The sequence below is a fragment of the Triplophysa dalaica genome, chromosome 10, assembly GCF_015846415.1.
Source record: "Triplophysa dalaica isolate WHDGS20190420 chromosome 10, ASM1584641v1, whole genome shotgun sequence".
NCBI classification, from domain to species: domain Eukaryota; kingdom Metazoa; phylum Chordata; class Actinopteri; order Cypriniformes; family Nemacheilidae; genus Triplophysa; species Triplophysa dalaica.
Window position 1 is genome coordinate 17,865,220 of NC_079551.1, and position 27,495 is coordinate 17,892,714.

At 37.3% G+C, this 27,495-nt stretch overlaps 3 protein-coding genes across 4 annotated transcripts in view; 1 reads left to right on the top strand and 2 right to left on the bottom strand.

Moving 5' to 3' along the window:
• Nucleotides 1-4,705, bottom strand: part of ncf4 (neutrophil cytosolic factor 4) — a 19,440-nt gene extending 14,735 nt beyond the window's left edge. Inside the window, exons 1-5 of the mRNA XM_056758919.1 lie at nucleotides 4,438-4,705; nucleotides 3,599-3,683; nucleotides 3,118-3,271; nucleotides 688-758; nucleotides 297-424 (exon numbers count right to left, since the gene is read on the bottom strand). Of these exons, the coding sequence (XP_056614897.1) occupies nucleotides 297-424; nucleotides 688-758; nucleotides 3,118-3,271; nucleotides 3,599-3,683; nucleotides 4,438-4,469 (470 nt within the window). The 5' untranslated portion in view covers nucleotides 4,470-4,705. The remainder of the gene's footprint in view (nucleotides 1-296; nucleotides 425-687; nucleotides 759-3,117; nucleotides 3,272-3,598; nucleotides 3,684-4,437) is intronic.
• pvalb7 (parvalbumin 7) overlaps nucleotides 1-16,122 on the top strand; it is a 26,661-nt gene extending 10,539 nt beyond the window's left edge. The window contains exons 1-5 of one of the 2 annotated variants that reach the window (XM_056758922.1): nucleotides 11,772-11,838; nucleotides 14,349-14,417; nucleotides 14,676-14,808; nucleotides 15,201-15,310; nucleotides 15,661-16,122. In XM_056758922.1, coding sequence (XP_056614900.1) covers nucleotides 14,357-14,417; nucleotides 14,676-14,808; nucleotides 15,201-15,310; nucleotides 15,661-15,686 — 330 coding nt within the window. In that variant the 5' untranslated portion in view covers nucleotides 11,772-11,838; nucleotides 14,349-14,356 and the 3' untranslated portion in view covers nucleotides 15,687-16,122. Of the gene's footprint in view, nucleotides 1-11,771; nucleotides 11,839-14,348; nucleotides 14,418-14,675; nucleotides 14,809-15,200; nucleotides 15,311-15,660 lie in introns of those variants that run through there. The other variant, XM_056758920.1, reaches the window with a different exon arrangement.
• Nucleotides 16,123-16,857: 735 nt separating this feature from the next.
• baiap2l2b (BAR/IMD domain containing adaptor protein 2 like 2b) lies at nucleotides 16,858-26,784 on the bottom strand. Its single transcript, XM_056759477.1, has 14 exons — nucleotides 26,731-26,784; nucleotides 25,867-25,942; nucleotides 25,535-25,621; nucleotides 23,674-23,735; nucleotides 23,334-23,405; nucleotides 22,087-22,176; nucleotides 21,119-21,250; nucleotides 20,891-20,995; nucleotides 19,609-19,690; nucleotides 19,145-19,352; nucleotides 18,964-19,026; nucleotides 18,549-18,894; nucleotides 18,429-18,475; nucleotides 16,858-17,179 (listed from the first exon to the last, which is right to left on the bottom strand). The coding sequence occupies exons 1-14, from the start codon at nucleotides 26,782-26,784 to the stop codon at nucleotides 17,104-17,106; spliced, it is 1,500 nt and encodes a 499-aa protein (XP_056615455.1). The 3' UTR covers nucleotides 16,858-17,103.
• Between the last annotated feature and the right edge of the window lie 711 nt (nucleotides 26,785-27,495).

Here is a 27,495-nt window from a genome sequence, read left to right on the forward strand (position 1 = left end):
TAAAGAATGTCGGTAGCCAAACAACACCGGACACCATTGACTTCCATAGTTTTGACACAAAACCACCATGACATTTCTCAAACAATCTTATTTTGTGCTGCACAGAAGAAAGAGTCACATCAAGTTCGGTAGAACTATCCCTTTTAGATATTATTCATGGTCTTATCTTAAAAAGAGGAGCCTGTTCAGCAGCAGAATGTGAAGACATGAAAAAAGTTTCATGTTAGTAGAAAGTTTTGAAAACAGTATCCATTGCTAAAAGCGTAAATGAGGGAGGATTGTGGGTTGTCTCCTACACTCTTCGTGTGGGGGGCCGCAAGCGGCGCAGGGCCCGGGGGATCTGTTGGCTGTCCGACTCAGTCTGGTAGAAAAACATCCGTATCAGATCATCCAAGAGTACCCAGGTAGGCAAACACAGCAACCTCTGTTAAATAAAGTGAGAGAAATTTGTGAATTCAACTTGTACAACACATGAACCATGACAGATAAAATCGGTGAACAAAAAAAGAGAAGTAACAAAAAAGGGAACTGTTGATTTTTTCTGGTAATTCCACACAACACTGTTTGCTCTTCCTAAATAACAGCACAAAAAGCACATGAACCCAATCATTACTAAACACAACTCCCACTAGCACACTACCACCGCGATACAACCGAAAACGTTTACAAATGCCGAGACTGACTCACCTTCATGTAATTATTGAGCTCTGGGATTCTTTTCTCTGCAATCTCCTTTTTGTTGCCCATGAAGACCTTACCTATGGCAAAACAAATAAAGAAACGAATGGCATAAACGAATGTCGGCGTCTCAAAGCGAATTAATTCATAACTAGTACAATCAAAAGCTCGCCGAGGGGTTAGCTCTGAACATCGCTATTGTCCTCTAATTAGCATTTAGCGCAACAGGAGCCCACGTATTACTGTAAATTGCATTCGTGTTTTTGTTTTGATTATTTCGCCCAATGGTATTTTTAATGATGTGAGGAAAGGTATGTCAATACTGAGGCTCGTGGTCTTTTTATGATCCTTCCGAACCACACTTCCTGTGAACTGTTGTGTTGTGCGCATTTAAAGCTAGACACGCAATAAATATGTCTTTCTGTTTCTCAGGTTTTGCCTCTCAAGCAATCCTGCTTCTCGCAATAAGCTTTAATTTTTAACCTGACCTGAGGGAAATACAGTAGGCCTACAATTCAAGAGAAGCCCCACTATGACACATCAGGGAAGACGATGCTAACCCTCTCACGTGAACTTTGCAATTCTATTTTTAATATTGCGTAATCATATTACACATGAATTGCTGTGAAGAGAGATACTTCCATTGTCAAACATGAAGGGGCTTTATTTAACTCCAATCTCCTAGATGCAGGTTTAGTTGGCATGACGCTTTGAAGAAGCTCTAATGTAAAGTCACCAATGCTCGTTCCTTACGTGACATAAATGAAACAGTGGGTAGTTTGCCAAAGCCCTCTCCTTACCGCAAAATTGTATTATATACAGTATGTACGATAGGTCAAAGACTGACAAGAAAAGAGAGAGATAGATAGAGAGGGAGAGAGAGAGAGAGTTAAAGCTAATTAAAAAGGGATGAGAAAGGAGGTTAAAGACTTGAAAACGCATCAAGTAAAAACACTTTGCAGCAGCATCTTCTGCTAGGGTTTGAAATGGCAAAAGTCAACTAATTTCAGCAATACTGGCACATTTCAGACATACAAAATTACAAGCAGTATCCTGTTAACTTCAACAAGAGATTGTTCACCCAAAAATAAAAATGATGTCATCCTTTAAACCTGTATAAAACGCAAAAGAAGATATTTTGAGATATGTCTCAGTGGTTTTGTGTACATACAATGGAAGTCAATGGGAGACAATTTTGTGTGGTTAACAACATTCTTCAAAATATCTTATTTTGTGTTATGTAGAAGACCGGAAGTCATACAGGTTTAAAATATCAAATAATAAAATAATTTGATGAAAGAATATGTTTTCAACGCCCCCTTTCCATTCAAATCCATTCTTACATGGCATGGGACTAAAACACACCCAAGCTAAAGCTTAAAAACCGAGCATCGGTGATGTAAGCTAGATAAAGAGGAAGACGGGAATGGACAGAGTGCTCTCTCTGTGGAAGTGATGTTAAAAGTATGAAACCGGTTTCAATATCCCAACAAAGAAATGTTGTCATTCACTTCTATTTCCTTCTTTTTCTCTGTCTTTCTCGTTTCCTCGATTACGGTAATGTCTGAAAATTTCACATACATAATTCGAAGACTTCCGGACCAGTTAATAAGTAACTTTGTCGGGAACACTATCAAGTACAAATATGAGTGAACTTTGACTCCGGAGAAACACCTGTGAAAAGAAATCTTGATAATAGCAACAGAATGCAGAGAAGATGTGGTATGATCCATCCAAAAGCACGATGGGATTCGAATGATTTAAGATCTCTCCCCCGACTATACAAACACGTTGTTTGAGCTGTTCGTATTTAGGTGATGGCCAAACTTACTTTAAGGCTGAATTTGTTTCGTTGGCTTTTATTTTGGAGCTTTTATTTTGGACCCCTATTAGTTGGGTAACATCCCCATTCGTGACCTCATGATTCATGCACTTGAGAAATGCACGAGAGAGATTATATCATCCAAATCTTTTATGGTGTCATTGTATAACATCATAGACCACTTTTGTACCAAGCTACAGCATTTTTGCTAAAAGAAGTGTTAGCGAATTAGACTTTGTTTTGCTTTGTATACGTACGACGGATTTGACAAAACTTCACAATATACTGCAATCGGCTACAATCATTATATTAATAGTAATTTATTATAATAATATTTGTTTATCTAATTTCAGTAGATATTCCAAATAATGTGAATTATTTTGCCAATGATGTCAAACCCTGAAATTTTTGGTGTTGAATCCAGTTTCTGTAAATAACCAAACTGTGTGTGTGTAGAACACGATTCGGCACGTAAATGTAATTTTATGTTAAAAGACTTGAGAAGTGGTAACAGTATTTAACCGCAGCGTGTGCTGCATGTGGCCTTTGGAGGTGAACACAGATTTCCCCAGAGCTCTTCAACACTGTTATTCAGTTGAGGCTGTGTGGTTACAAACCTGGCAGGATCGGTAGTTTGCCTGTGTTATATCCAGTCTGGGCTTCTGGTGAGTACTTCAGCTGCAGGCTCTCGTGTAGAGTAAAGAACTGCCGATATCTTCTGTAGATCAGGTACTTAAGGTTGCCCTTGGTCTTCACCTCAATTACAAACCTCTGCAAAGATACATGAAAGTCAGAGGCTGGGTTTTTAATACGGTAAAAGCTCACCACAGGCTATGGATTTACAACTACCCACAGTAACCCGCCGCTTTGTGTCTAGGCACCCTTGTGGGGCTTAAACCTGCAAACTGCCTAGTTTGAAATCCTTAAACCTCACCCCTAACACAGCGCTAAAATAAAAAGATGAGACTAACGTTATAAACATCAAAAGGGTGTGTGAGCCACAGATGAAACAAACCGTAGCTCAAAGGTTCCTACACAGGCAGACAGGAGTTAATTTAGGTCGTGTTGAGGGGATCTGAAGATCTCGGAAAAACGTACGTAGTAAACAATGAAGCCTTTCTTCTCCTCAACATCAGCGATGGTGGCAGAGACCGGAATGTTGTCCGGAAGCTGGTCGAAATCACTGTAAGGTCATTAAATATAACTTTCACTTATATTGAGAGAACAATCACATTTAAGAAATTCACAGATTTTAACGTTTCTGCGCTGAATCAGAGAAATTAGTATAGTAGCGCGATGTGTCACAGTATTTTATACAATGTAATGCACAATGGCCATATTTTGTTAAAAAAAAAACTAATATGCACAAAAAGTGTGTGACACACCACTGTTGGAATAACCACTATAGGATGTATAGGGTATTCAGTAAATTAGTATACAGTATGTTATGAATTATATAGAAGTTAGTTTGGAAGGATATTCAAATGCATGTTTTGGGCAGTTTTGTTTTACCATTACTCCAAACCACACATATACCGGTCATTGCGGTGTAACTTTTACTACAAATATCATAGCTGTGGCACAAACATGGTTGATTGTCATAAGGTCTTCCCACATTTTAAATACTGGCGTTTAGTATTTATTTACTCTAGTGTTTTTCGTTTTTTAACTTTACCAGAGTTTATATTAAGTATGCATTTATCAATTCACTACATTACAGCATATTGAAGTATAAAGTGTAGTTATGACTATAATATTCTACTATTTCTTACAGTTAACTAGGCTTTATTATATAGTAAAATGTAGGCCTACTACACTTCTTACGTGGGCTGGTGAGAAAACTACTGTAAACAAAATCATATACCACAACACATAAAAGAGCAATAAAGGTTTTGCACAGATGAAAGTGAACCGATGGAAAACACGCAGGTTCTTACCTTTCATCTCGCAGTTGTTGCGGGAGAGACATGCTGGAGATCTCCCGACGGACAGATACACAAAGACGAAAAGAGACAGAGAAAGTGGAAGTGAAGCTCGCTGGTGGTGGTTTTCTGAGGCGGGTTTACAATTGCGCTAAAGTTTCTCCCATCACAGAGGAACCGAAACAGTCTCGACGTGCAGGTGCTTCAAACTGACGGAAAGAAAGAGACAACAGACTGAATGAAAAGAAGACATCAAAACATATCAAATCAACCTGCTCATTCTTGTCATGTGGTCTCTTTCTCTTTCAGTTTGTCGAGCAGTCAGTTGTTCATTCATGCAAATAGATAATAAGAGGAATTCGGGTCAGTATTACAGTGGCACGTCAGCAGGTGCGGCATTGCACATTATCTACAAAAGCCAATATGGTCATAATTCTTAGGACAATAAACATGATTTTATTTGAGTAAAAGTGTACTTACTATGTATTTTCATCCATCTCGAAACTACAAATGGCTAGAGAAAGCACCATTTAAAATAGTTTCACAATTAATTCATCATTAATTAACATGAAGAAATCACATCGTTTACGTTGTTAATTCACATTGTTGGTCTTATGAAAATTACTCTTAAATCTTTATACTGTATTCTTTGTATTTCTTAAACATTGCTCCGCCTACAAACGCCTCTACTCTTGGGTGACGTCACCAAGCCATCAAAGTTTCAATTGACTGTAACAGGAAGACCTCTTTTTAGACCCGAATCAATTCTCTATTGATAAAACACCATCCTACATTTTTGTTAAACACCCTGTTCATCCGAATGATGCCCCCCAATGACGTAAGTTTGGGGCTGGGCTGACACAACAGACGACTTATCGTGAGAACATTAGCGTCACAAAAAAGCAAACGTTTGTCAATAATTTGTTAAAAAAAGTTATGTTTATGAAAATACTATTCATTCCTTCAAGTTTAAAACTTTTAAATAAAAAAAGTATCCAAAATACGCGCGTGTGTCTTCAGCAGAAGTAATGAGTTTAGTGTAGTATAATGAATCACCGTTAGGTGGCAGCAGATCTATCATCTATCTTCCCTTTTTAAATATATATATATTTTTGTATAGATCTATATATATATTTAATGTATGTATCATCATATTAAAGATTTCCCTTGTCACTAGAATATTGTGCTTTGAACTAATCCACTCTATTTTTACCATACTGTACATATCACCAATGTTCTTCTAAGGTTGCGTAAGCCTGGTAATATCAGTCAGGCAAAGGCAGTTTCAATCTGGAAGGGTGAACGTTACAACGTTGCAATCATACAGTATGTACCTACACGGACGTAGATGAGTTTACATTTTAGCTCAAGGTCATGGCAGCTGCAACATTGAGAGGTTTCATATTGCCAGTTCGGCGAGAAATAGCGATAATGTCAATTCAAGGCCAATGTTGTCTCGGGCCTGCTCCATGTAGGCTACATATGACATACATGCCTGTATTTTCAGTTAGCACATATGTTCTGTGACAATAAAGAAGGAGGGTGTAAAGCTGAATAACAGGACTTTGTTTAATGAGCTTGTATTAATAGTGACTTATTTATTTACCACTTTTAATGCAACATTTTTCTCCTGTTTTGTTCAGATGATCACATAAAATCGAATACGTATTTTATTGAGATAAATGTATTTTTTGTAAATTTGTTTTTTATTTACCTTTCTGCATAGAAAAATACCTCAAATGTTTTTTTCCTGGAATTTCATTTCCTTTAGATCGCAACGAATGATGTCCTCAGAGTTGATAACCAAATATGAGATCAAAGCTCAATACGAACGCAAATGTTTCTCATCAAATTATAACAAGACCTCATTATACGAGCTGAGCTATACACATTTATTTGGGCTTTACACTGTTTAATGTCAACAACTGTCTCATTCAGGTCTAATTTTCTAATTTTATGTGGGACTTTATTCTTTCTCTCGCCGTCTCTCTCTCGCTTTTACACGCACACAGCTGCGCTGCCGCTGTAGGTAGTGTGCACCTGTTATCTTGTGCAATACTCCACCTGTTGTGGACTCCATACGGCACCGTATAATGCTTTCAATTAACACAGATGTTATGCTGATCAAAATAAATCTACTTCTTTGGGACTGATGCTTTTTCAAAGTGCTTTCTTACCATTCTAGTTTTGTATCCATGCTTACAGCATGGCTTGTCGTTTATTATTACGATTCTGTTAAACTATATTGTTGTCTCTTTAGCTAAATGTTTAATGATACCTCATTTAAAGGTTGCTTTCGATAAAAGTGTCTCCTAAGTGAATAAACATAGATTTAAGAGTTTATAATGATGATAGAGTGCTGTCATACAGTATATTGAAGAATGGGAGGTATTCACTTGGTTTCTATTATAACTAAGCAACCAGTTATGGCAAGTTGTTAGGAAGAGGGCAGTCCAGTGGATCTGTTTTCAGTCTATTTCTGTCTCACTATCTCACTCTATCTGTCTTTCTGTTGCTGCTTTTCTTGCTCTTCCCCACAGCCAGCCGTGTGTGTGTTTGGTAATTGCAGAGGCAGTGTAATGTAATAAGGCCGGTAGAAATGTGCATTTGTGTGTGCGTGTATGTGTGAGGAGACTCAAGATCACTCATGCATCAGGATCAAGACACGGTGACAGTATTCAGATTTCTAATAGTTGGGAAGTACTGTGTTTAAAAGGAGTTCCTGAGAGGAGAACAGGAGAACAGAGGAGAAAGGGCTCCTTATTGAGCATTTCATAAAAATGATGTCAAATACAACAATATGCTCATATTGTTTTTAAGGAGGCATAGGAAAGGCTTTTTTAAAAAGTAGAATTTCATTTGTGTCCTTGTGTTGCACATGCTACTGACACATTGAGCGGTGGTTCTTATCTGGGTGTTGAGAGTTTCTGTCTGGTGTTGTGGTCCCTGTGTTTTAGACCGAAGACAGACTGCCAGAAAAATAGATAGGCAGACAGACAGACAAGTATACAGATAGAAAGACAGATAGACAAACTGAAAGACAGACAGCTAGATGGATGGCTGGATAGACAGACAAACAAACAGACAGACAGACGTATAGATAGATAGATAGATAGATAGATAGATAGATAGATAGATAGATAGATAGATAGATAGACAGACAGACAGACAGACAGACAGACAGACAGACAGACAGACAGACAGACAGACATATATAGATAGATAGATAGATAGATAGATAGACAGACAGACAGACAGACAGACAGACAGACAGACAGACGGATGGATGGATGGATGGGTAGATGGATGGGTAGATAGAGAGATAGATAAAGAGAGCTGGACGGGTGGACAGATAGAAAGACAGACAGACAGAGAGAGATAGATGAAAGGACGGACGGACGGATAGAGACAGACAAAGAGATGGACGAATGGACGGATGAATGGATGGACGGAGAGACAGCAAGCTAGCCAGCCAGACGGACTGACAGACAGAGAGAAAAAAAGAGAGATATAAAGAGAGCTGGAGGATGGACGGACGGATAGAAAGACAGACAGATAGAGAGAGATGGACAAATGGACGGATGGATGGATAGAGAGACAGCAAGACAGACAAACAGATAGAGAGACAGACAGACAAATAGAGAGAGATGGAAGAAAGGACAGACAGACGGTTGGATGGATAGAGAGAGAGAGAGCCAGACAGATGGACAGACAGATAGATAGACAGAGATGGACGAATGGACAGACCGACGGATGGATGGATAGAGAGAGAGAGCCAGACAGACAGACAGAGAGATGGACGGACAGATAGAAAGACTGACGGACAGATAGGAAGACAGACAGACAGACAGAGAGAGAGAGATGGTAGAAAGGACAGATGGACGGACTGACGGATGGATTGGGAGCCAGACAGATAGAGAGAGATTGAAAAATGGACGGACGGATGGATGGATAGAGAGACACACAGATGGAAAAATGGACGGACGGAGAGACAGCCAGACAGACAGACAGGGATGGATGGATAGAGAGACAGCGAGACAGACAAACAGACAGACAGAGAGACAAATATAGAGAGAGATGGAAGAAAGGACGGACAGATGGATAGATAGACAGACAGACAGACAGACAGACAGACAGACAGACAGACATATATAGATAGATAGATAGATAGATAGATAGATAGATAGATAGATAGACAGACAGACAGACAGACAGACAGACAGACAGATGGATGGATGGGTAGATAGAGAGATAGATAAAGAGAGCTGGACGGGTGGACAGATAGAAAGACAGACAGACAGAGAGAGATAGATGAAAGGACGGACGGACGGATAGAGACAGACAAAGAGATGGACGAATGGACGGATGAATGGATGGACGGAGAGACAGCAAGCTAGCCAGCCAGACGGACTGACAGACAGAGAGAAAAAAAGAGAGATATAAAGAGAGCTGGAGGATGGACGGACGGATAGAAAGACAGACAGATAGAGAGAGATGGACAAATGGACGGATGGATGGATAGAGAGACAGCAAGACAGACAAACAGATAGAGAGACAGACAGACAAATAGAGAGAGATGGAAGAAAGGACAGACAGACGGTTGGATGGATAGAGAGAGAGAGAGCCAGACAGATGGACAGACAGATAGATAGACAGAGATGGACGAATGGACAGACCGACGGATGGATGGATAGAGAGAGAGAGCCAGACAGACAGACAGAGAGATGGACGGACAGATAGAAAGACTGACGGACAGATAGGAAGACAGACAGACAGACAGAGAGAGAGAGATGGTAGAAAGGACAGATGGACGGACTGACGGATGGATTAGGAGCCAGACAGATAGAGAGAGATTGAAAAATGGACGGACGGATGGATGGATAGAGAGACACACAGATGGAAAAATGGACGGACGGAGAGACAGCCAGACAGACAGACAGGGATGGATGGATAGAGAGACAGCGAGACAGACAAACAGACAGACAGAGAGACAAATATAGAGAGAGATGGAAGAAAGGACGGACAGATGGATAGAGAGTCAGCCAGACAGACAGACAGCGAGACAGACTGAGATGGACGGACGGAAAGAGAGACAGACAGACTGACATATAAAGAGAGATGGATGAATGGACGGATGGATGGATGGATAGAGAGACAGATAGACATACATATAGAGAGAGAAGGACGGATGGATGGATAGAGAGCCTGCCAGCTAGACAGACAGCATGTGTATTTATTTGTATGGCGAGTAGATCACATCAGTTAGCTTATTTGTCAGGTCCAAAGTGCCAAAGATAAACCTCAAGAGAAGACACAAACACACACACTCACTCACTCACTCGTCCACCTTCACCTCTATATAAATACAAAAGCTGTAGTGTGACTTGTAAAAGATACAGCATATAAAATAAACACTATAACAAACAACACTCAAATGGCACATGCTCCCACACACCACGCATCAACACAACCTCCCATTATCACACCATATATCCACAGGCCCCACACACTGTCAGTAAGACTGAGATGATCTTGGCCTCTGGCCTTGAATGCCACTTGCAGGAGGAAAACCAAAAAATTGAGTTCGACTGTGAAAGAAAAGAGGACGGGCAGAGGTGTGTACTTATGTTGTACTTAAGAATCCAAAGACATCTTTTCAGACTAAAAAAGAAGGTAAACAGTAGACATTAGAATAGATTGCATAAAGTGATTTATAGGGTGAGAGATAGACAGGTGAAACAAAACCGATTTGATACAGATGCTAATATCATTAGGGTGTCATATTACGGGGATCACGCAGAGCTATAAATACCCATCATGCACTGGGGTTTTGCAGAAACGTGTATGGAGGTTGTCCCCTATCTTTCATTGGCAGTCTTAGTATGCGTTGGCGAAAATCTTCGGTGGGGGCGCACGGCCGATATGCCATCAGGGTCGGTCCCGGACGAAGGTATTTTAACACCCGGGCTTAACAGCCTTAACATATGCCTGGAGTCCACGGCTAGAATAAACGGTCATTCCTTTTCAACTTCCTACTTAATAAAATCCAAAAAATGACCTCTGATATCTGACTTCGAATTAACAAATTGGTCGAAATCTGGAAAAATTCAGTAAAAATATCCAACATCCACAAACTGAAAGCAATGTGAGATCTTGTATGAAGAGCTAATCAGAGCTCAGATATTAGCAAGACTTTCCATAATACATTTTCTGTACAGTACACTTAAACTACTTCCTCCTTTTTTCTACTATGGTAGTCAATGATGTCAGTTACTATCTTTTTTACAAATATATTTCTTTGCGTTCAACAGAGTAACGAAATGTACACAGATTTTGTACGATTTAAGGGGGAGTAATTCACAAAACAAATTTTCATTCTTGGCTGGAGTATTTCTTTAAAATAAGGTTAAGTCAATCTGGATGACAAGATAGGTTAAATGAACATGGTGGGTTGGTTAAATCCTTAGTTGGTTCGAATGTGGACATATTCTAGGTTTGATTTGCACATATTTTACCCCTTAGCGTTCCCCCTACCAACCGTGGTACAAATACAATTGGGTACAAATACAAAAAGGGTTCAAAAGCTAAGTACAAGGCAGCATTTTCTTAGTTTTGCATGAATTGAAAAATCCCAGAATGCACTGTGAGAAGCTTAGTAAAGAAAATCTAAGATAGTGGACGGAGGTAAGAGAACTATCAATGAAAATATCAACAAATTGTTTACTCCACATCTTTGTGTGTGTTATATTTTCAAGCAAATTTGGGTTATTGGTTCATATTATTTTCTTATTATTATATCATTACATGTTTTTAGATTACTTGTTTATTTTATTGAATATTTTATTATATAATAAATTGTTATGGGTTTAGCAAAATAGTTAACAAGCACAGCAGTGTTCCAGAAGTCCAGAGGTTATTTCAAAAGAACTACACCACCCATAATCCCGAAGAGACCACGACCAATCAGAGAAGTCACTGTTTCCATGGAAACAAGGATTGAGTCAAGACACCTCACTAGTGATCGTCCACTTTGAGTAGTTACGGCCTAGACCATAGCAAACCATTTGTTTTAAGTTAAGATGCTGCTCTAGAAGACAGCTGTCCATATAAGAAGTATGTAGAACGAAGACAGTTCAGTACATTTTGGAGTGGAACAAGACACAAGACGTCAAATGGGACTGGATTATTAATAGCAGCGTTTGATACGTTAGCGACACCAAGAAAGTGATCTCAAACACACACACACAATCCCTCATTCTCCTGCGTGTTGTGTTATGAGCCAGTCTCTCCTGAAATAGACAAGGAGGGCCGGCCAGAGTATAAAAGATGTCCGGTTGTCCCCCTTCTCCCACCTCTGGGTCTCATCTCTCACACACTCTCTTCATTTTTCTCCTCCCCGCCAGCTAGGATCCACAGGTAAGGATGGAGTTTAGGTGAGCAACGAACACGTGACGTACAGGGATTTGTTCACGAATGCACCCAGTGGAAAATGTTATCGCTTAGATGTTGCTCTTTTCTAACTCAAGAGATTGAGAACAGGTACATTTCATTTGCTGAAGGTGTGAAATATAGCGTCTCAAATGATTTTAATGTCGATGTCAAGAACATAGAGCTGAAGAATTCATGCGGGCAGCTGAGATCATTTGGTTTTGGAAGAATTTGATCATCAATGTTCATATTGAAATGAATGTATTCTTTGAGCAGCGTTTGAGACATTGCTGGGATCTCTTGTTTATGACAAAATGGGAAAATTAATGAATAGGGGTCCCTTTTTGCTAAATCATTTAAATTCTTCCATTTGCTCATCTTTTCTTATTATTTATGTATTTTATTCTTATATTTAAGAGAAATCATTTCATATAGATCTTGTTTATAAAATGTTCTTTCATGTTAGAATATTTTTTAATAAGCCGAGTTAGTGAAGCTATCTTTTGTTGCTAACAATAATTATAATAATAATAATCCTTATTATAATAATAATCTTAATAATTGTAATAATAATAATGTTATTTATGTTTTAAAATAAGCCTAACAAGTTAAAACATTCCCATCCAACAATAATAATACAAATTTAATTATTATTATTTTCATTTTTTTTTCATTTTCTTGTTTTATTATTAACTAAGCGAGCTGCCCATATGTGAGTGCAATCGTACAATATGTTGGCTTCAATATAATGTTGTTGCTTGAAAAAGTGGATAAATAACTAGTAAGTAAAAAATGCTTACAAACACTTCTTCTCGAAAGTCATTTTTTATTAGAAAAAATCATATTGTACTTATTTATTTACATGCATTATTTGTCCGATATGTTTTCCCAGACTATGTTGTTGTGCCGTCTACATAAATAGTTTGCGATGATTTACAGTACAATATTGCATGAAACACATCAACACCTGCTGTGCACCGAATAACTGTAAAGAAAACATTACTGTATCTCATATATCACACCATGTATGTTTGCTCTGGCATACAGCTAGCTGGTCGACTTCTTATAATGCTTTCTGGAAGACAGTTTTGGGATGGTAAGGCCCTTGGAACACTTTTCTTGCATTTTCAGAAAGGAAATGTTGTACTTTACATTGCCTATACATTAAGTATGGGTGGGTGTGGTCTGACAGGGTCACATATGAGACACCTGAAATATCATTTGACTTTATAATCCATGATCTCACTCTTACACAGAAGGATAGTGTTTCTTAAGAGAGTGCATACATACTTTTGCCCAACCCACAAACACTTGGACGAAACATACCTCACTTAAATAGACAAACATACACATACACTAATGTCACGCATGCCACCTATGCAGCGTACGAATGCTGTAAAGTTATTTACGGTTGCAAAAGGTTGAGATGAGAGCAATCAAATCTGTTTTCTTGGCAGCACCGCTGATTTTTCGTCAGTGTTTATTACAGACGCTTGGACGCTAATGGATCGAATAGCAACCTGATACAACAGAAGAGGAGTTTGTTCAGCATCAAGAGCTTCAGATATTAATTGTCATTTGGATATCAGGATATAGAAATTACAACCAAATGTTAGGGGCCAAAATCCAAATTGAACACAGACTGCTGTTCCTGCAACTGAAAGATTTCAAAAGCAATTACTTGCATACTTATTTTTGTTATTATGGTGGTAGCAAAGTTCACATGAAATTCAGAAATCAGACATAATGATGAACAAACAAAGATATTAATACGTTCGATAATCCAACAATAAGAACTAAAACAATCTGATAAAACATAGAGCTTGGATACACTGTGAATTTGCTTTGACATAAAAGTCATATGTATAAATCCAAAAAATCAAAGCAAAAAATTACCTTTTCAAATGTTTAGATATAGGCATCACTATCCATTTCAGGAGTTGTAGATCAACACACCAGATTTATCTAAACAAAACATAGACATTACAGTAAAGTTGTATTAGAAACATGACTGTAAATTCTTATTGTAAAAAAACAGGAACCGCATTATAAAAATACTCATAAAAACAAAAATATTTTTTTTGCAAAGAAAAATGACATGTTTATTATACACCCAGCTTTTATACTTTCGGTCTATTTATATAATATGACATTTTTACCGCATTTAAAAAAAAAAAAACGTGAAAATGCTGTAAAACACTCAAATTATTATAGTGTACAGTGACTTAATAAAACTGCATAAAAATAGTGATGAGTTTTTGTGATGGAGTTTTGTGGCATACATGTACAGTACACTACATGGTAATACAAAATGCCATGACAGACAATATTTTGCTGGCACATCATCATGTAAGAAAAAGACTAATTTTTCATCCGCAATCCCGAGCTGCTCAAAGCCTGCTGGGAAATCATGTAGTGTTGAGTCACACACACATATTCTGGCATCTTTATCTGTTTATATCAGTCATTAGCACCTACTATTCCTCTTTCTCCACCAGCTATCAAGATGGCCATGAAAAACCTTTTGAAAGAGGACAATATCAAGAAAGCCCTTGATGAATTCAAAGGTGAGTTTGGCAACATACATACTTTTTATTTAAAGAAGCTTTTGGGGGTTCAAACAAGTTGTTGAGTACCAAAGTACCATTTTCTTGTTGTTGATTTTTGTCTGTTTGTAAAATGCATTTACAAGTTAAGGCCAGCATCACAACAGGTGTGATGATGTAAATAGAAAAAATGTTGTTTAAGGGCTTTTCTCCATAGACATCCATTGTAAGTGCATTATTTCCTAGAATCTTTGTATGTTTTATGTTTCTATTAAACAGCCGATGACAGCTTCGACCATAAGAAGTTCTTTGATGTGGTGGGGCTTAAGGCTTTGTCTGCTGAGAATGTGAAGTTGGTCTTTCAAGCCCTGGACGTGGATGCCAGCGGCTTCATCGAGGAGGAGGAGCTAAAGTGAGACAAAACACATATATACACAATAGACAGACGTTTAATGTGGCTATATGTGGTATAATGCCTTTTTTGTACGTTTTTAGTAATGTCATGGCCCTTTCCATGCACATAAAATACTTTGTGCAAGACCTATATAATTGGTTTATCTTTGTGACACTTGGCCGCTGTCTCTTATTCTGTCTTTATTTCCATCATTGAGCAACTGCAGGGGGTTGCCAGATTGATAACCAAAAGAATCACCATCTAGACAGAGAGCATCTGGAAGTCATACTGCATATCTTATTAAATACATAATTTAAAACACTGATCAGTGCATTTATCATATTTTGTCGAAACATTGAATAGGTTGCCAGATTACGGTTATCCCACCTCTTGATTCGTTTCCCTGTTAGGTTTGTGCTGAAGGGCTTTTCTGCAGATGGCAGAGATCTTACCGATAAGGAGACCAAAGCATTCCTCGCTGCTGCCGACAAGGATGGAGATGGGAAAATTGGCATAGATGGTAAAAGTCTTGGCACACTTGAAGAAAAAAAGTTTAGCCAAATATGAAAGTTCTCTTCTTATTCATACTCAGTTTGTATTACAGATATGCTATCTGAAACGCATTAATCTGCACAATGCCCAACTAACTGCTCTTATGTTCTTTTCAATTAAATTTATATAGAAATCCGACTCTTATATGAATCCGTATGTGTAAATTTAAAGTCCTTTGAAGCTGAAACTGAACGTAATTCCAATATTATCCCAATATGTTTAAAATACAGCTCCCAATTTTACAAAACAAACTTCGTATTTTTGTGACAACTGACAATCTTAAAAAAAGTCTAACTAACCCTTGCAATTCTCTTTCAGAATTCGAAGCTTTGGTGCACGAGTAAACCCTTAACATCTGGCAACCCTTCACATCCCTACTCTCCTGTGAATAACTACAGCCAATCGCAGTGTACGTCTCTACACATCATGCCATGAGCAAGGAGCAGAATACACCTCCCTTAACCACATTTATTTATTTTCTTTTTTATATACAAGATCAGTCTGTTCATGTAAACCGTTTAATTGAGTTAACCATTTCTCATAAAACACCTGTAGATTCATGTTCTGCTTTCACCTCTTCTTTACCCCTCACATGTTTCTCTTCTTTCTTCTCTGTATCTCTATGTGTTACTCTTTCCTTGTCACGCTCCTTTCATGTGTAAGAGCAACTGAACACAGTGAATTCCAGAAGAGAAGAATGAGACGAAATGAGAGAAATAAATATTTAAGAGAGATTAAATAAAGCCATGCGTTGAGAAAAATACAGCAGTTTCCATTTGTTCAAAGGATTTCTTCAATGCACAACATGTTATATTTTATTTTTTAACATGTTTTATAAACACCCCCATTTGCCATTGTTTGATAGACCCACCACGGACTCACGCTATTGGTTGAGTCGGCACAGTGTTCGTATGAATGGCTTATTGTTGTTTCTGCAGAGGGATTTTTTTTGCCTTTTTTAGCCCTAAAATAGAAATACTTTTAAGATTCGAAAATGAGACACTTCATCAATTAAAGTCTAAAATAAAATGAAAAACATCATTTAATATCCAGACCAAAACTGCAGACATTCTTTTCTTGTAATAAATTATTCTTTAACATCTAAAACACAAAGCTTTTCAAAAATGTGTGCTGATCCTATTAAAAACACTCTACATGTAACCATCTTATATATTTATATATATAAATAAACAAATGACCATACACATACACACATGAAAACAAACCCTGTCTCTACCAAAATGTGATTTTAAAAATAACCATATTAAACGCCTAATAATAATAAATTATTCATTATTTTACATTTATTTTGCTGCCAAGTCATCCACAACTATCTAATCTTACATTGTTAAAGTATAGAATTAGTTAGCATTTTTAGGTTTAAAAATGCCTCTTAAACGGCGGGAGGACATGGTAAATGACTAAAGCTAATCCCTTAAACAGTTTTATTTAATTTTATTTCAAAAGAAAAGAGAATAATTTCTTATGTTATGACCCCTTTAAAAGATTAGGTAACTCAATTCAACCGAAAAAAAACCAATGTATCAAGATTATTTGGAAAGCAATATGAGCTAAATATCTAATAAATTATGTAAACAAAATTGATTTATAAATTTAGTAAAAATCTAAGGTGACTTTATTTCATAAAATCTAAAGGCATTTAAAGTGTATATTGCTTGTCTGACAGACAGAGATTGACATTTAGTACAGACACTCTGAGCCAGTCAGAGTTCAGATGATGTTTTATCGCTATGGTAACCGTCAGTGGATCCGTGGTGCTGATCTGTCGTTGGTGACTGTTGGGCGGAGCTTCACGGTGGCGAAAGGATTTGACCCTCTAGTAGAAGAAAAAAAAAATACAAAAAAATATGAACCTTTGTCATTAATATATTATTTAATATTACATTTTTTCCATTATACAGTAGTAATAAAAATCTGATTTATAAAAAACTTTAAAATGTGCTGAACTGTATGTTAAATTACAGTTTGTAAGAATCTAGCAGTAAAATATCCAAAAAACCACTAGGCCAATGTTATATATTTTTTTCAGCCGAGTACTTACAATATCTCAAATGTTTCCAACTGTTTTTAAATCCTGAGAAAATTGCTATTCTAAACAGTGGAGCTGGGCCGTTTAGTCGCCTGTCAATGGCGTAATATCCGTGTTACCCTTTGTTACCGCCTTTACTGACGTAGCAACCGCGTGAAATTGTCGTAGACAGATGCAAAAGTAGTTTGTACCGTCGGCCCGTCTAACATAATCGCAAATGATGTGGGTACATTCAAAATAACTTTGACAATGATTGATTTGAACACTTAAAACTGCGCAGTGTTATCAAACCATCGAATTGGACAATTACTGTCACATCTATGACTAACAATTTAGTTTTAAACCTTACAGTACTCGAGTCTAATTCATAAAATTATTTAATCAAACGCAACATTTATAAAACTTTATTATTGTCTCTTCCGCTAACATGATTTCTCGTTCCCGTCTGATTGATGTATCAGTGGTACCATCAGCGGTGGAGTTTAAGACAATATATCCCATCATGCCACGCTTCTACATAGCGTCATCAAGCTATGCGATTGTTGCTGTTTTTATCGTGCGCCCTTTAGTGCAGATTTCTACAAACTGTACCTTTAAATGTAATGATAATAGTAAAAGTCCCCAAAATCTGGATGTTTTAAAAAATAGGCTTAAGTGATAGTTCACCGATAAATAAATATTCTGTCATCATTTACTCATCCTTTTGTCATTTCAAACTTGTATGACTTCCTTTCTTCAGTAGAACAAAGAGAAGATATTTTGAAGAATGTTGTTAGCTGGACCCCATTCACTTGAATTGGTTTTGTTTCCATACAATAGAAGTGAATGGGGGCCAGTGATGTTTGGTTACCAACTACCTTCCGAAAAAATTAAGTCATAAAGGTTTGAAATGACAAGAGGGTGAGTAAATGAAGACAGAAGTTTTGGGTGAACTATCACTTTAATACTCAAAATACAAAGAAATACAAAAATGCATATAGAAATTGTAAAACTTATAATTAAAACATACATTAAAAGAAAAGTTAAAAGGTAGTACCTGGGAAAAAGAGGGTGATCTTGTTGTTGTCTATGGGCAGCTGTCCTCTGCAGACAAACAGATTTAATATAAACAAACAAAAGACAACCAACCAAATCTTAATAAATATCTCTAATCTACCTCAGAGGTTGATTCCACCTTTCTCATAGGCAGAGGGGAGTTCGGAAGGTGCGGAGCCGGAAGCAGCAGTTCATAACTTTTATGTTCCACTTTGCTCTCAAAATGAGACTCCGCCCTTCGAACGTCAGCCGATCCGCGGCGTTGTGCCACGGCAGGTGCTTGGATCTCGTTGTAGGTCTTTTGAATGATCTTGCCCTCGTTGACAGGGAGCGGAGAGACCGGGCGCAGATCGGCCGAAGCTCGACGCATGGTTGTGACGTCGCTATGGCTTTTAAAGTCTGAAGCTTCTGATTGGCTGGTTGGCTCCAGGAGGTTGTTCATGCTGTGGCTTCGGTGGGACGGCCCACTGAAAATAAATCAGTAAGTTAGAATTCAAATAGCTCCACCATGTAAGTCAATACAAAAGAACGGATACCTTGAACCCAGGGGTAAAAAATCGTCAGCGCCAGCAACGTAAGCAGCAGGAAACCAGCCTTGACTAAACGGAAAGGAATCATTTTGGGGTGAAAACGTCTGCCAAATGCGTAAATGTAAAGAACACCGTAAACTAAATCAAGGTTTAATTTACTCATGTAAGCCATATTGGCGGCTCTCACCGGTGGCTTGATTCATGACGTCCGTACAGCCAACCGTTCCGGGGTTCTGGTATGAGTACAGTCACCATGTCACCGCGGGAAAAGGGCAGCAGGACAGGATTGGATGAGGGGAGATGCGATACCATGGCCCTCATAGACCGACCACCACCAAGACCCAAAGACTCCCCCACAGAGCTGGAGCGAGACCGACTGGGCATCGGAGACGGGGCTGTGAAGAGAAATACACAAAACACCGGGGATGGAACCGGATTTCATCACGATCAACAGGAAACATTCTCCAATGAATTTATGACTTCAAAAGGCCTCCAAATGTTGGTTGTAAGTTATTGGATCACTGCTGGAGTGTAGACGGTTTCTTAACATTATAAACGCAACAGCAAACTTTATAAATGTTGGTTTTGCTGTCGGCAGTATGAATCAAAGGGTTTGGGTTGTACATGAGGGCGTAAGATAAGACTCCAGACCTCTAGAGGGCACTCTGCCCAGCGGCTCACGCTGCATTTCACGATCTCCAGTCTGAAGAAGAGAGCCCAGGGAACTTTTTAACTGCAAGACATCAAAATCTAAATCCTACAGATCCCAGGCATCTTAACACAGGCAAATGATAAAATTGCTTCAGCAAGTGAATAAAATGAGGACTTTTTTCCACATTAAATATTCAGCGAATAGCTTTACACGTTAAAGGGACACTTCACCCGAAAATGAAAATTCTGTCATCATACACTCATCCTCGAGTTGTTCCAAGGCTGTATCAATGTCTCTCTTCTGATCAACACAGAGAAAGATATTTGGAAGAATGATGGTAACCAAACAGTTCTTTGGCACCATTGACTACCACAGTAGGAAAAAATGTCAACGGTGGTCAAAAGTGCCCCAGAAAAAGGGGTTTAATTGGGATTTGTTATGTGCCGGGGCTCTGTGGGGTATTATAGGGTGTGTATACGAAGCTTATAAACTTATTAATTGACAAACTGTAAAATATAAGTTGAGAGAGCCCTTTGCTTTGAACAATAAAATGCTGATCAAGCTCTTTCTAGATGCCAGCAGTTTACAAAGCTTCATGTGATAGGAATAAAATCTTTCGTCAATATCAAATATCTTCATTTATTAATGTCCACAGAATTGTTTGTATGACCTGTGTATTTCTACAACTCACAAATAGGCAGTGCTAGGCTGGGCGCTGCAGAAAGGAAACGCAAGCGCACGCAGAGCGTTCCAATGGTAATATTTCTCCCTCCGAGGGGGCTTTTGGGAAGGGGACACTACAAACGTCACTTAGTCGAAATAAAGATAAAATGGTGTTGTTTTTATTGCTCCTTTTGCTCGAGTATACGGTTAATGTACGACTGCGAGTTAGGTTAAGTTACTATGTTGCATACAAATCCAATTTTCAATTTCAACCAAAATTCAATTGTTACTTAAACTTGAGATTCATGCAAGCACTAGAAGAGCCTCAGACATGTTGGGAGCGGAGCTAGATGGTCAGCTTATGTGCCGGGGCTGGCCCTGGTCCGATTAAACACCTGCCCGGACCTTTTTTCTTTCCTACATTCTTCAAAATATCTTCTTTTATGTTTGACAGAACTAAGAAATGTGTACAAATTTGGAACAACATGAGGGTGAGTAAAAAGACAGAATTTTAATTTATGGGTGAACTGTTCTTATAAGAATTATCTAGTATTCGAAAGTATTTTTCGAGGTGGATTAATTATACGTTACACCACATTCCCATCATGCCTTTGTCACCTGAGCCTCTTGATCTGACGGAGTGGGCGTTCGCGGTCTGGAACTCCTGGTCTCGCTGACTTTCTGTTTCCACCCCTCGGCTCTCTGCTGGAGAGATACCCCCGTCTGTCGACACAGGACATACAGGTGAGCTCATGCAGTGGACCGATAAGGTTGGATAGGAACCGAAAGAAGGTCAACATGTCTGACTGAGCACTACTAATGAACTTCTGTAGAAAGCAGCTGTACCTTGTTGATAAGAAAAAGTAGCGACTGCGTGAGTCCGCAGTGTTTCTCAGCCAGGAAACGATACCTTCTTTCTTCCTCTTTGAGAATTTCAAGCTGGCTCTGTCTCAGGTATTGCATGTACTCGCTACCCTCCTGCATAAACACACATATGTACAGTTCCACACACGCTCCGTTCCAAACTCTAGTGAGCTGTTTGATGCTTTCTACATCGATTATTATATATGTAATTTATAATCTGCAATTTTATGTTTCAAGGGTCAATGACGTGTTTTGTGTCCAAATTCATTATTTTCCTAAAAAGAATTTGAATAAATACATGTCATATATCAAATGGATCTACAATATGTCCTTTATAAGAAACCCTTTTCATTTTATTGAAATTCAATAGATTTTTTGAGTTTTGGTGTTTGAAAGACCAAAAATGTCAGGTGGTGCGACCGTCCGAACATACAAACAGAGAAGAAAACTGAGAAATAAATGTTAATTTTCTCAATAAAATTCTTAATAAAATATTTTGGCATGATTTTATGTTAAATTTCTTATATATGAGGGGAAAAATACTCAGTGGTAAATACATTAAATGTATATTATTTTAAATTAATATATGGTCGCACCACCTGACATTTTCTTATTTGTCATTGACCCTCAAACAGAGATGGCGACTGATGCAAAAGTTATTTACAGATTGAAACCATAAATTCATCACAGTTCAAATTTAATTGCGATTTACGTTTTAAATGAAGAAAAATTAATATAAGATCAAATTTACAATTCCAATGCTGGAATGTTGATTTTGCGTGTATCAATGCATTCTGCGATATACAGTATCAGCCAAAGATGATGTTCAATAATTGCTGATTGACACACTAAATAAAACTAAAGTACAACAACAAGTAAGAATACTGACAATATAAAAACGTCAGACCATGAACACCTAAACCCATTCATGTAAAGTGTTTTGGTTTTACCAGTGTGTCTCTGAACGCTCCACGTCTCAGCTGTCTCTCCAGGGCCGCTGCCTGATTCCTCACTTCCAGTTCATACACTCTACGGCTGCCCTACACACACGTACACAGACACACACACACACACAAATAGACTTTCTATTGATTTTTTATCAGGCTAATACAAAATTGTATCCCGTTACCCTTGCTTTAAACCTAAGCATCGCATACACGTGCATGACACTAGATTGATAGAAAAATGCGATTTGACCGATTTATGAGCCTTTTCTTTTATTTAGGAACAGTAAGATGTTTAAATCTCACAAGTTGGTTGTAATGATATATTCATTATATACAGTAGTAGTTAAATAGCTATATATTATATATTAATTCTCCCGGAAAAGCACACGGCAGCATGGAGAGCAGGAGCAGGAGAAGGAGCATGCGAAGACATCACTTGTGTGCAGAAGAGAGAGAGCATACGTTCGCGAAGTTCAGGTGTTTGTTTGTTTACTGCATTTGGGTGATGAATGTTATATAAACTGTGGATATAAAGCTGGATTTGAAGATCGTTTGAAACTGATATATAAAGATGTCTGAAATAAGGTGAGTGAAACTGATGTCTGTGTTTTGTTGGCAGTGTGCTTTAGTTCAGCCTACCCCTCCCCCCCGCTAGCGCCATATGAATATGAATTCGGAAATGATCGTACAGCTGTATCAATCTTTCATAAATAAGATCAAACTAAATACTATTCAAAGATACAAAGTATGCAATACTACTCTATAGGTACTCAAGATTAATATGAGATTGACAGAACCCGCGTGTGTTAGGGCTGATTTAAATGATGATTTCAAAGAGCATTTTCAGTTTTTCTGAATTGACTTGTTATATGTGTGTGTTTGGGCAAAATTATTATTTTTGTTGAACCACAAACAACATTTCTCCCAAATTTCAAACAAAAATGTTGTTTCTCTTTGCATTTATTTGCAGAAAATTAAAACTGTAGAAACTGGTCAAAATAACAGAAAAGATGCTGTGTATTTTTTCAGCCCTCAAATAAGGCAAAGAAGACAAGTTCATGTTCAATTTTAAGCAATACAACAGTAATATTTGTACATATATTTAGGAAAAGTTCAAGTACTTTTTCATGTGATACCCATGATTTGAATCAAAGTTTTCATATGTCTTGTCATTCTATCGTAAGATGTTTATATATATAAGGGCAACCCCCTATGCACAACATAGGAAACCCGCACGGTTCCAGACCAACCTCAATGTATTCCTCATCCAGCTTCACATTCTTGTCCATGGCCTGCAGAACCTCCACATGAAACCAACAAAACTGGAACAAAAAGGGTTTTATTCAATTCAGTTTAATTTCTATAGCACCTGTTATAACATACACAGTTGAAATCAGCTTTACAGAAAACATTTTAACATGATAACTTGATAATGATAAAAAATAACAATATATAAACAGGAACATTGTCAAAACATTCTGTCTCAACACATTTATGTCTGTTTAAAAACAGTCTTGTTGAGACAATGCCAACAGGTGTCAATATAAAGATGTTGGACTATTAAGATGCTATGACAAGATGTGAGCTCACCACACCCTCCACCTCAGCCGTCAGCTTCCGCTGGGTCTCTGATATCTGAATCAGCACGTCACCTGGACACAAACAAGTACATTCATTCAATAATTCAGAATGAATACATATTTAATATGTGCAGAAATGGAAGAGTGGCTTTTGTTAAAGAAGGTCCAGCTGTGATCAACAGCAGAATGATATGTTGTTACATCCCTATTCATTAATAATGATATTATAAAATTATGAATAAATGTATAATTCATATTAGAAAATTATGAATAGTATTTTAATATGTCTGTTATTATATGTCTACAGTATTAATATATTGTCTGCATTGTTCATTTACATAAAATAAGAAATATTACCGCTTCAGCATGAATACACTGTTAGTACATAATTTGTAATCTAGTATAATTTATTTATCTTTTCTAAATACAGTGGTTTATTACCATTATCAATCCTTAACAAATATTATCGATATCGTGTTATCGCAATAGATAAAAAATGTCTCATTATTATCGTGGTCACATGACTGTATAAAACGACAGGTCTTCCGGGCCTAACATTATATTTTATTTTATTTTATTTTATTTTATAAAGGGTACTTTTAGGTCATGTGACCCATTCATGCTATAACTCATACCTCTAAGCAAAAGTTATTTTTAGTGAATAAAGAAAATAAAATACTGTACCTTGTATGTTGTACAGAGATATATTCATATAAGAAGATTTCATTTTGTTACATCCCTATTGATGAATAATTATGATGTTTTTAGTGCATTTAAAGAAAGTCACAATGTGGATTTAAAATATAGTAAGAGACGATTACCAAATTCTTTTACAAAAGTATTCCAAGGCACTTGGATCACGGTATAATAATAATAATAATATCACGGTATAACCATAATACATCCTTAAAAACAAAATATTAACTATAAAAACCATAGTAGCCTACAGTATGTTTTTTGTTACTTCAAACACCACAGTTTTGTCATGTTGTGATGTCTAAAAACTGACAATAGCACAATATTTTTGAATACATGTCAACTTTCATATGTGTATAGCAATCTTGGTGTTGTGCACTATAGGGCGAATCAGTGAACTTAGAAGGGAGAAAGAACGAGACCGTGCATGTATAATTTAGATTTCAACGCTGACATCGTAACTCTATCGTGGCACACGCGCACACACTGTCTTATCTGCTCAACAGCTTCTAATTCCTGCTACTGTAATTACATTATAATTACATTGTAATAACAAGTAAATTAATCACCAAACTGTATCACCATCAGCCCGATTCTTAGATATACCTTAATATTTTTTTGGTAACACTTTCTTTGAAGCATGAATGTATAATGCATTATAAAAGTAGTTTTAAAGTGCACCATTTAAAGCATTCTAATGTCTTGTAAATAATTGTTAATAATTGTAAATATTTGTTATTAAAGTAAATACAGTAAATACATTATAACACTTAGCAATTCATTGTTACATATACTATACAATAACTAAATTGGTTATAATTCTTTACAACTACATATAATGCATTACTACACACATTATGAAGAATTCATAAAGTTTCAAGGAATGTGTTACCGTTTTTTTATTATCAAACTTTGGTCTCAATGTACATCACTGTGTCACCCCTATTGCAAAAATTCATTTGAAAGACTGAAATACGAGTACTTAATGAAGCAAATGGTGTTTAATGGTAAATGTGAGGAAGCATCTGCCACTGGACACTTTTGCCAGGAACAACCATCGCATGAGGGATAAACAATCTCCAAAGCAGCCAGAAAAGACAGATATCACATCGGATGATATCTTGCCACACAATCTGTCAGTTTAGACACACAAAACACAGACGTTTGAATCTTACCAAGCGATTTGGATGATAAAGTGTTGAGCGCCTGCACGCCCATCTTAGCAAGAAAACTGAAGTAGGCCTCACTCGACAGAGCCAGGGCTTTAAGACACACACACACATTCATAAAAATAGCTAACATCTGAGACAGAAATAGTGCAAAACACGCAGAAATAAACAGCATAAGGTGCTTTGCTGGTTTAACTTGGTGTTAGCTGGTATGTCTACCTTAACAAGCTAGTGTTTTTGAACAGGTTTGGCTTTTCTTATTTTAACAAACACATTTAAATACATCTTTTGTGACCTGACTATATGTGGAAAACACAACATGACACCCATATGCTCACCTTGAAATGCTTTGATGTAGCGGTTTCCCAAAACAACCAGCTGTTGTAAACCAGGATTAAACTGATCCATGAGGTTCTGAATAACCGAAAAACATCACCAGAATGTTAGTGTTTATGATGAAGTTCACACAAAAAATGACATGTCATGTCATTTCAAACCGGTTTGACTTTCTTTCCGCGGAACACGAAAGAAGATCATGTGACGAATGCTGATAACCAAACAACTTTGGCCTCCATTGACTTGCATGAATACAAAACCACTGCGACATTTCTCAAAATATCTTTTTATGTGTTTCACTGAAGAAATAAGGGTGGATAAATGACAACAGAGTTTTGTGGTGAACTGTCACTTTAAGTAAGGAAGTTATGTCATTATTGCAAAATAAACCCAAACTTGATGTCCAAAACACGATGGCGTCTTGCGTGACCCGAATGGGGTTTATTTGGTGTAAAATGATCATGTGAGTGCATATTCTTTTAATTTATTATACAGCTACTTTGCAAATAAATAAATGCATGTTAAATATTGATCATGCTGATATATTTATCTGGTTTAAGCTCATCAAGCCTGGCTAGTCGGGTGTTTAGATTGTAAAACCAGTAGCATGAGCATATAAAAAAGTATCAAAACTTCTCTAAAGAAAAAAACAGATCAGATAACCTCTCAAGCTTTTTTTTAGCAGGAACAAGACTAATGGCTTGACTGGGATAACATGAAACTGCATTGGTCAATATACAAAAACATCTGTCCGCTAAATATCCCATTCGATTAACCATAATAAAAAGCTAGGTAATAATTCTGAATTATTTATAAGCATTCTCTATGTACCATTACAGCTTGAATGAGAGTAATTCAAGACTTACGTTATAAACACTCAGGGTTGATCTATGCAAAAGGTCACTGTTAGCACCAGACATCTTCTTTCTGTCGGGGAGAAAAACACAATTAAAGATACAGAACCTACATTACAAATAAACATAAAGTACTCAAAAAATGATCAAATGTACCGAGGAACACCGAAACGAATATGAGTTTGGTTTACATACCTTTGATAGTGAAAGTTTTTACACTGTAGTTATTTTTGGTCCCTGTTGCTGTGTGTGACGACACACTCTCTTAATGCCCGTTATGGGTCTTTTCAGGTCTGTTTGTGGCTGTTATAGGCCGAGACAGAGACAGGGAGAGAGAGAAGCCCAAATCTGATACGGCCGAGGGTTTTGAATTATTTACTCGTCTCATGACATGATGTGGAGGAGAAGGCCGTCTGTTTGACAGGCGGGCGGTAGATACACACTTTAACTGAGAGAACAGTTGTAAGAGCAATGCTTACGATGCTAACATCACTGACCTGCTCTAATGAGACACTCAATGATGGATGGAATCGTGTACAAACAACAAATTAAAAAATTTAACAGTTCATCCAACAACTCAAGAATACTGTGCATGTATTAAACGTATCCAAGAGAGAAGTGTGTTTCATAAGGAATGATAACAAAACGTGTGCACAGTATGTTTAAAAAAAAGTAAGACCAGAAAGTTTAAAGTTATGAAATTGATATACAACTTACTTTTCTACGGCAGGTTTGGCGTTTTGTGTCTTGAGACATCTTCGAAGAAAATTGATCTTT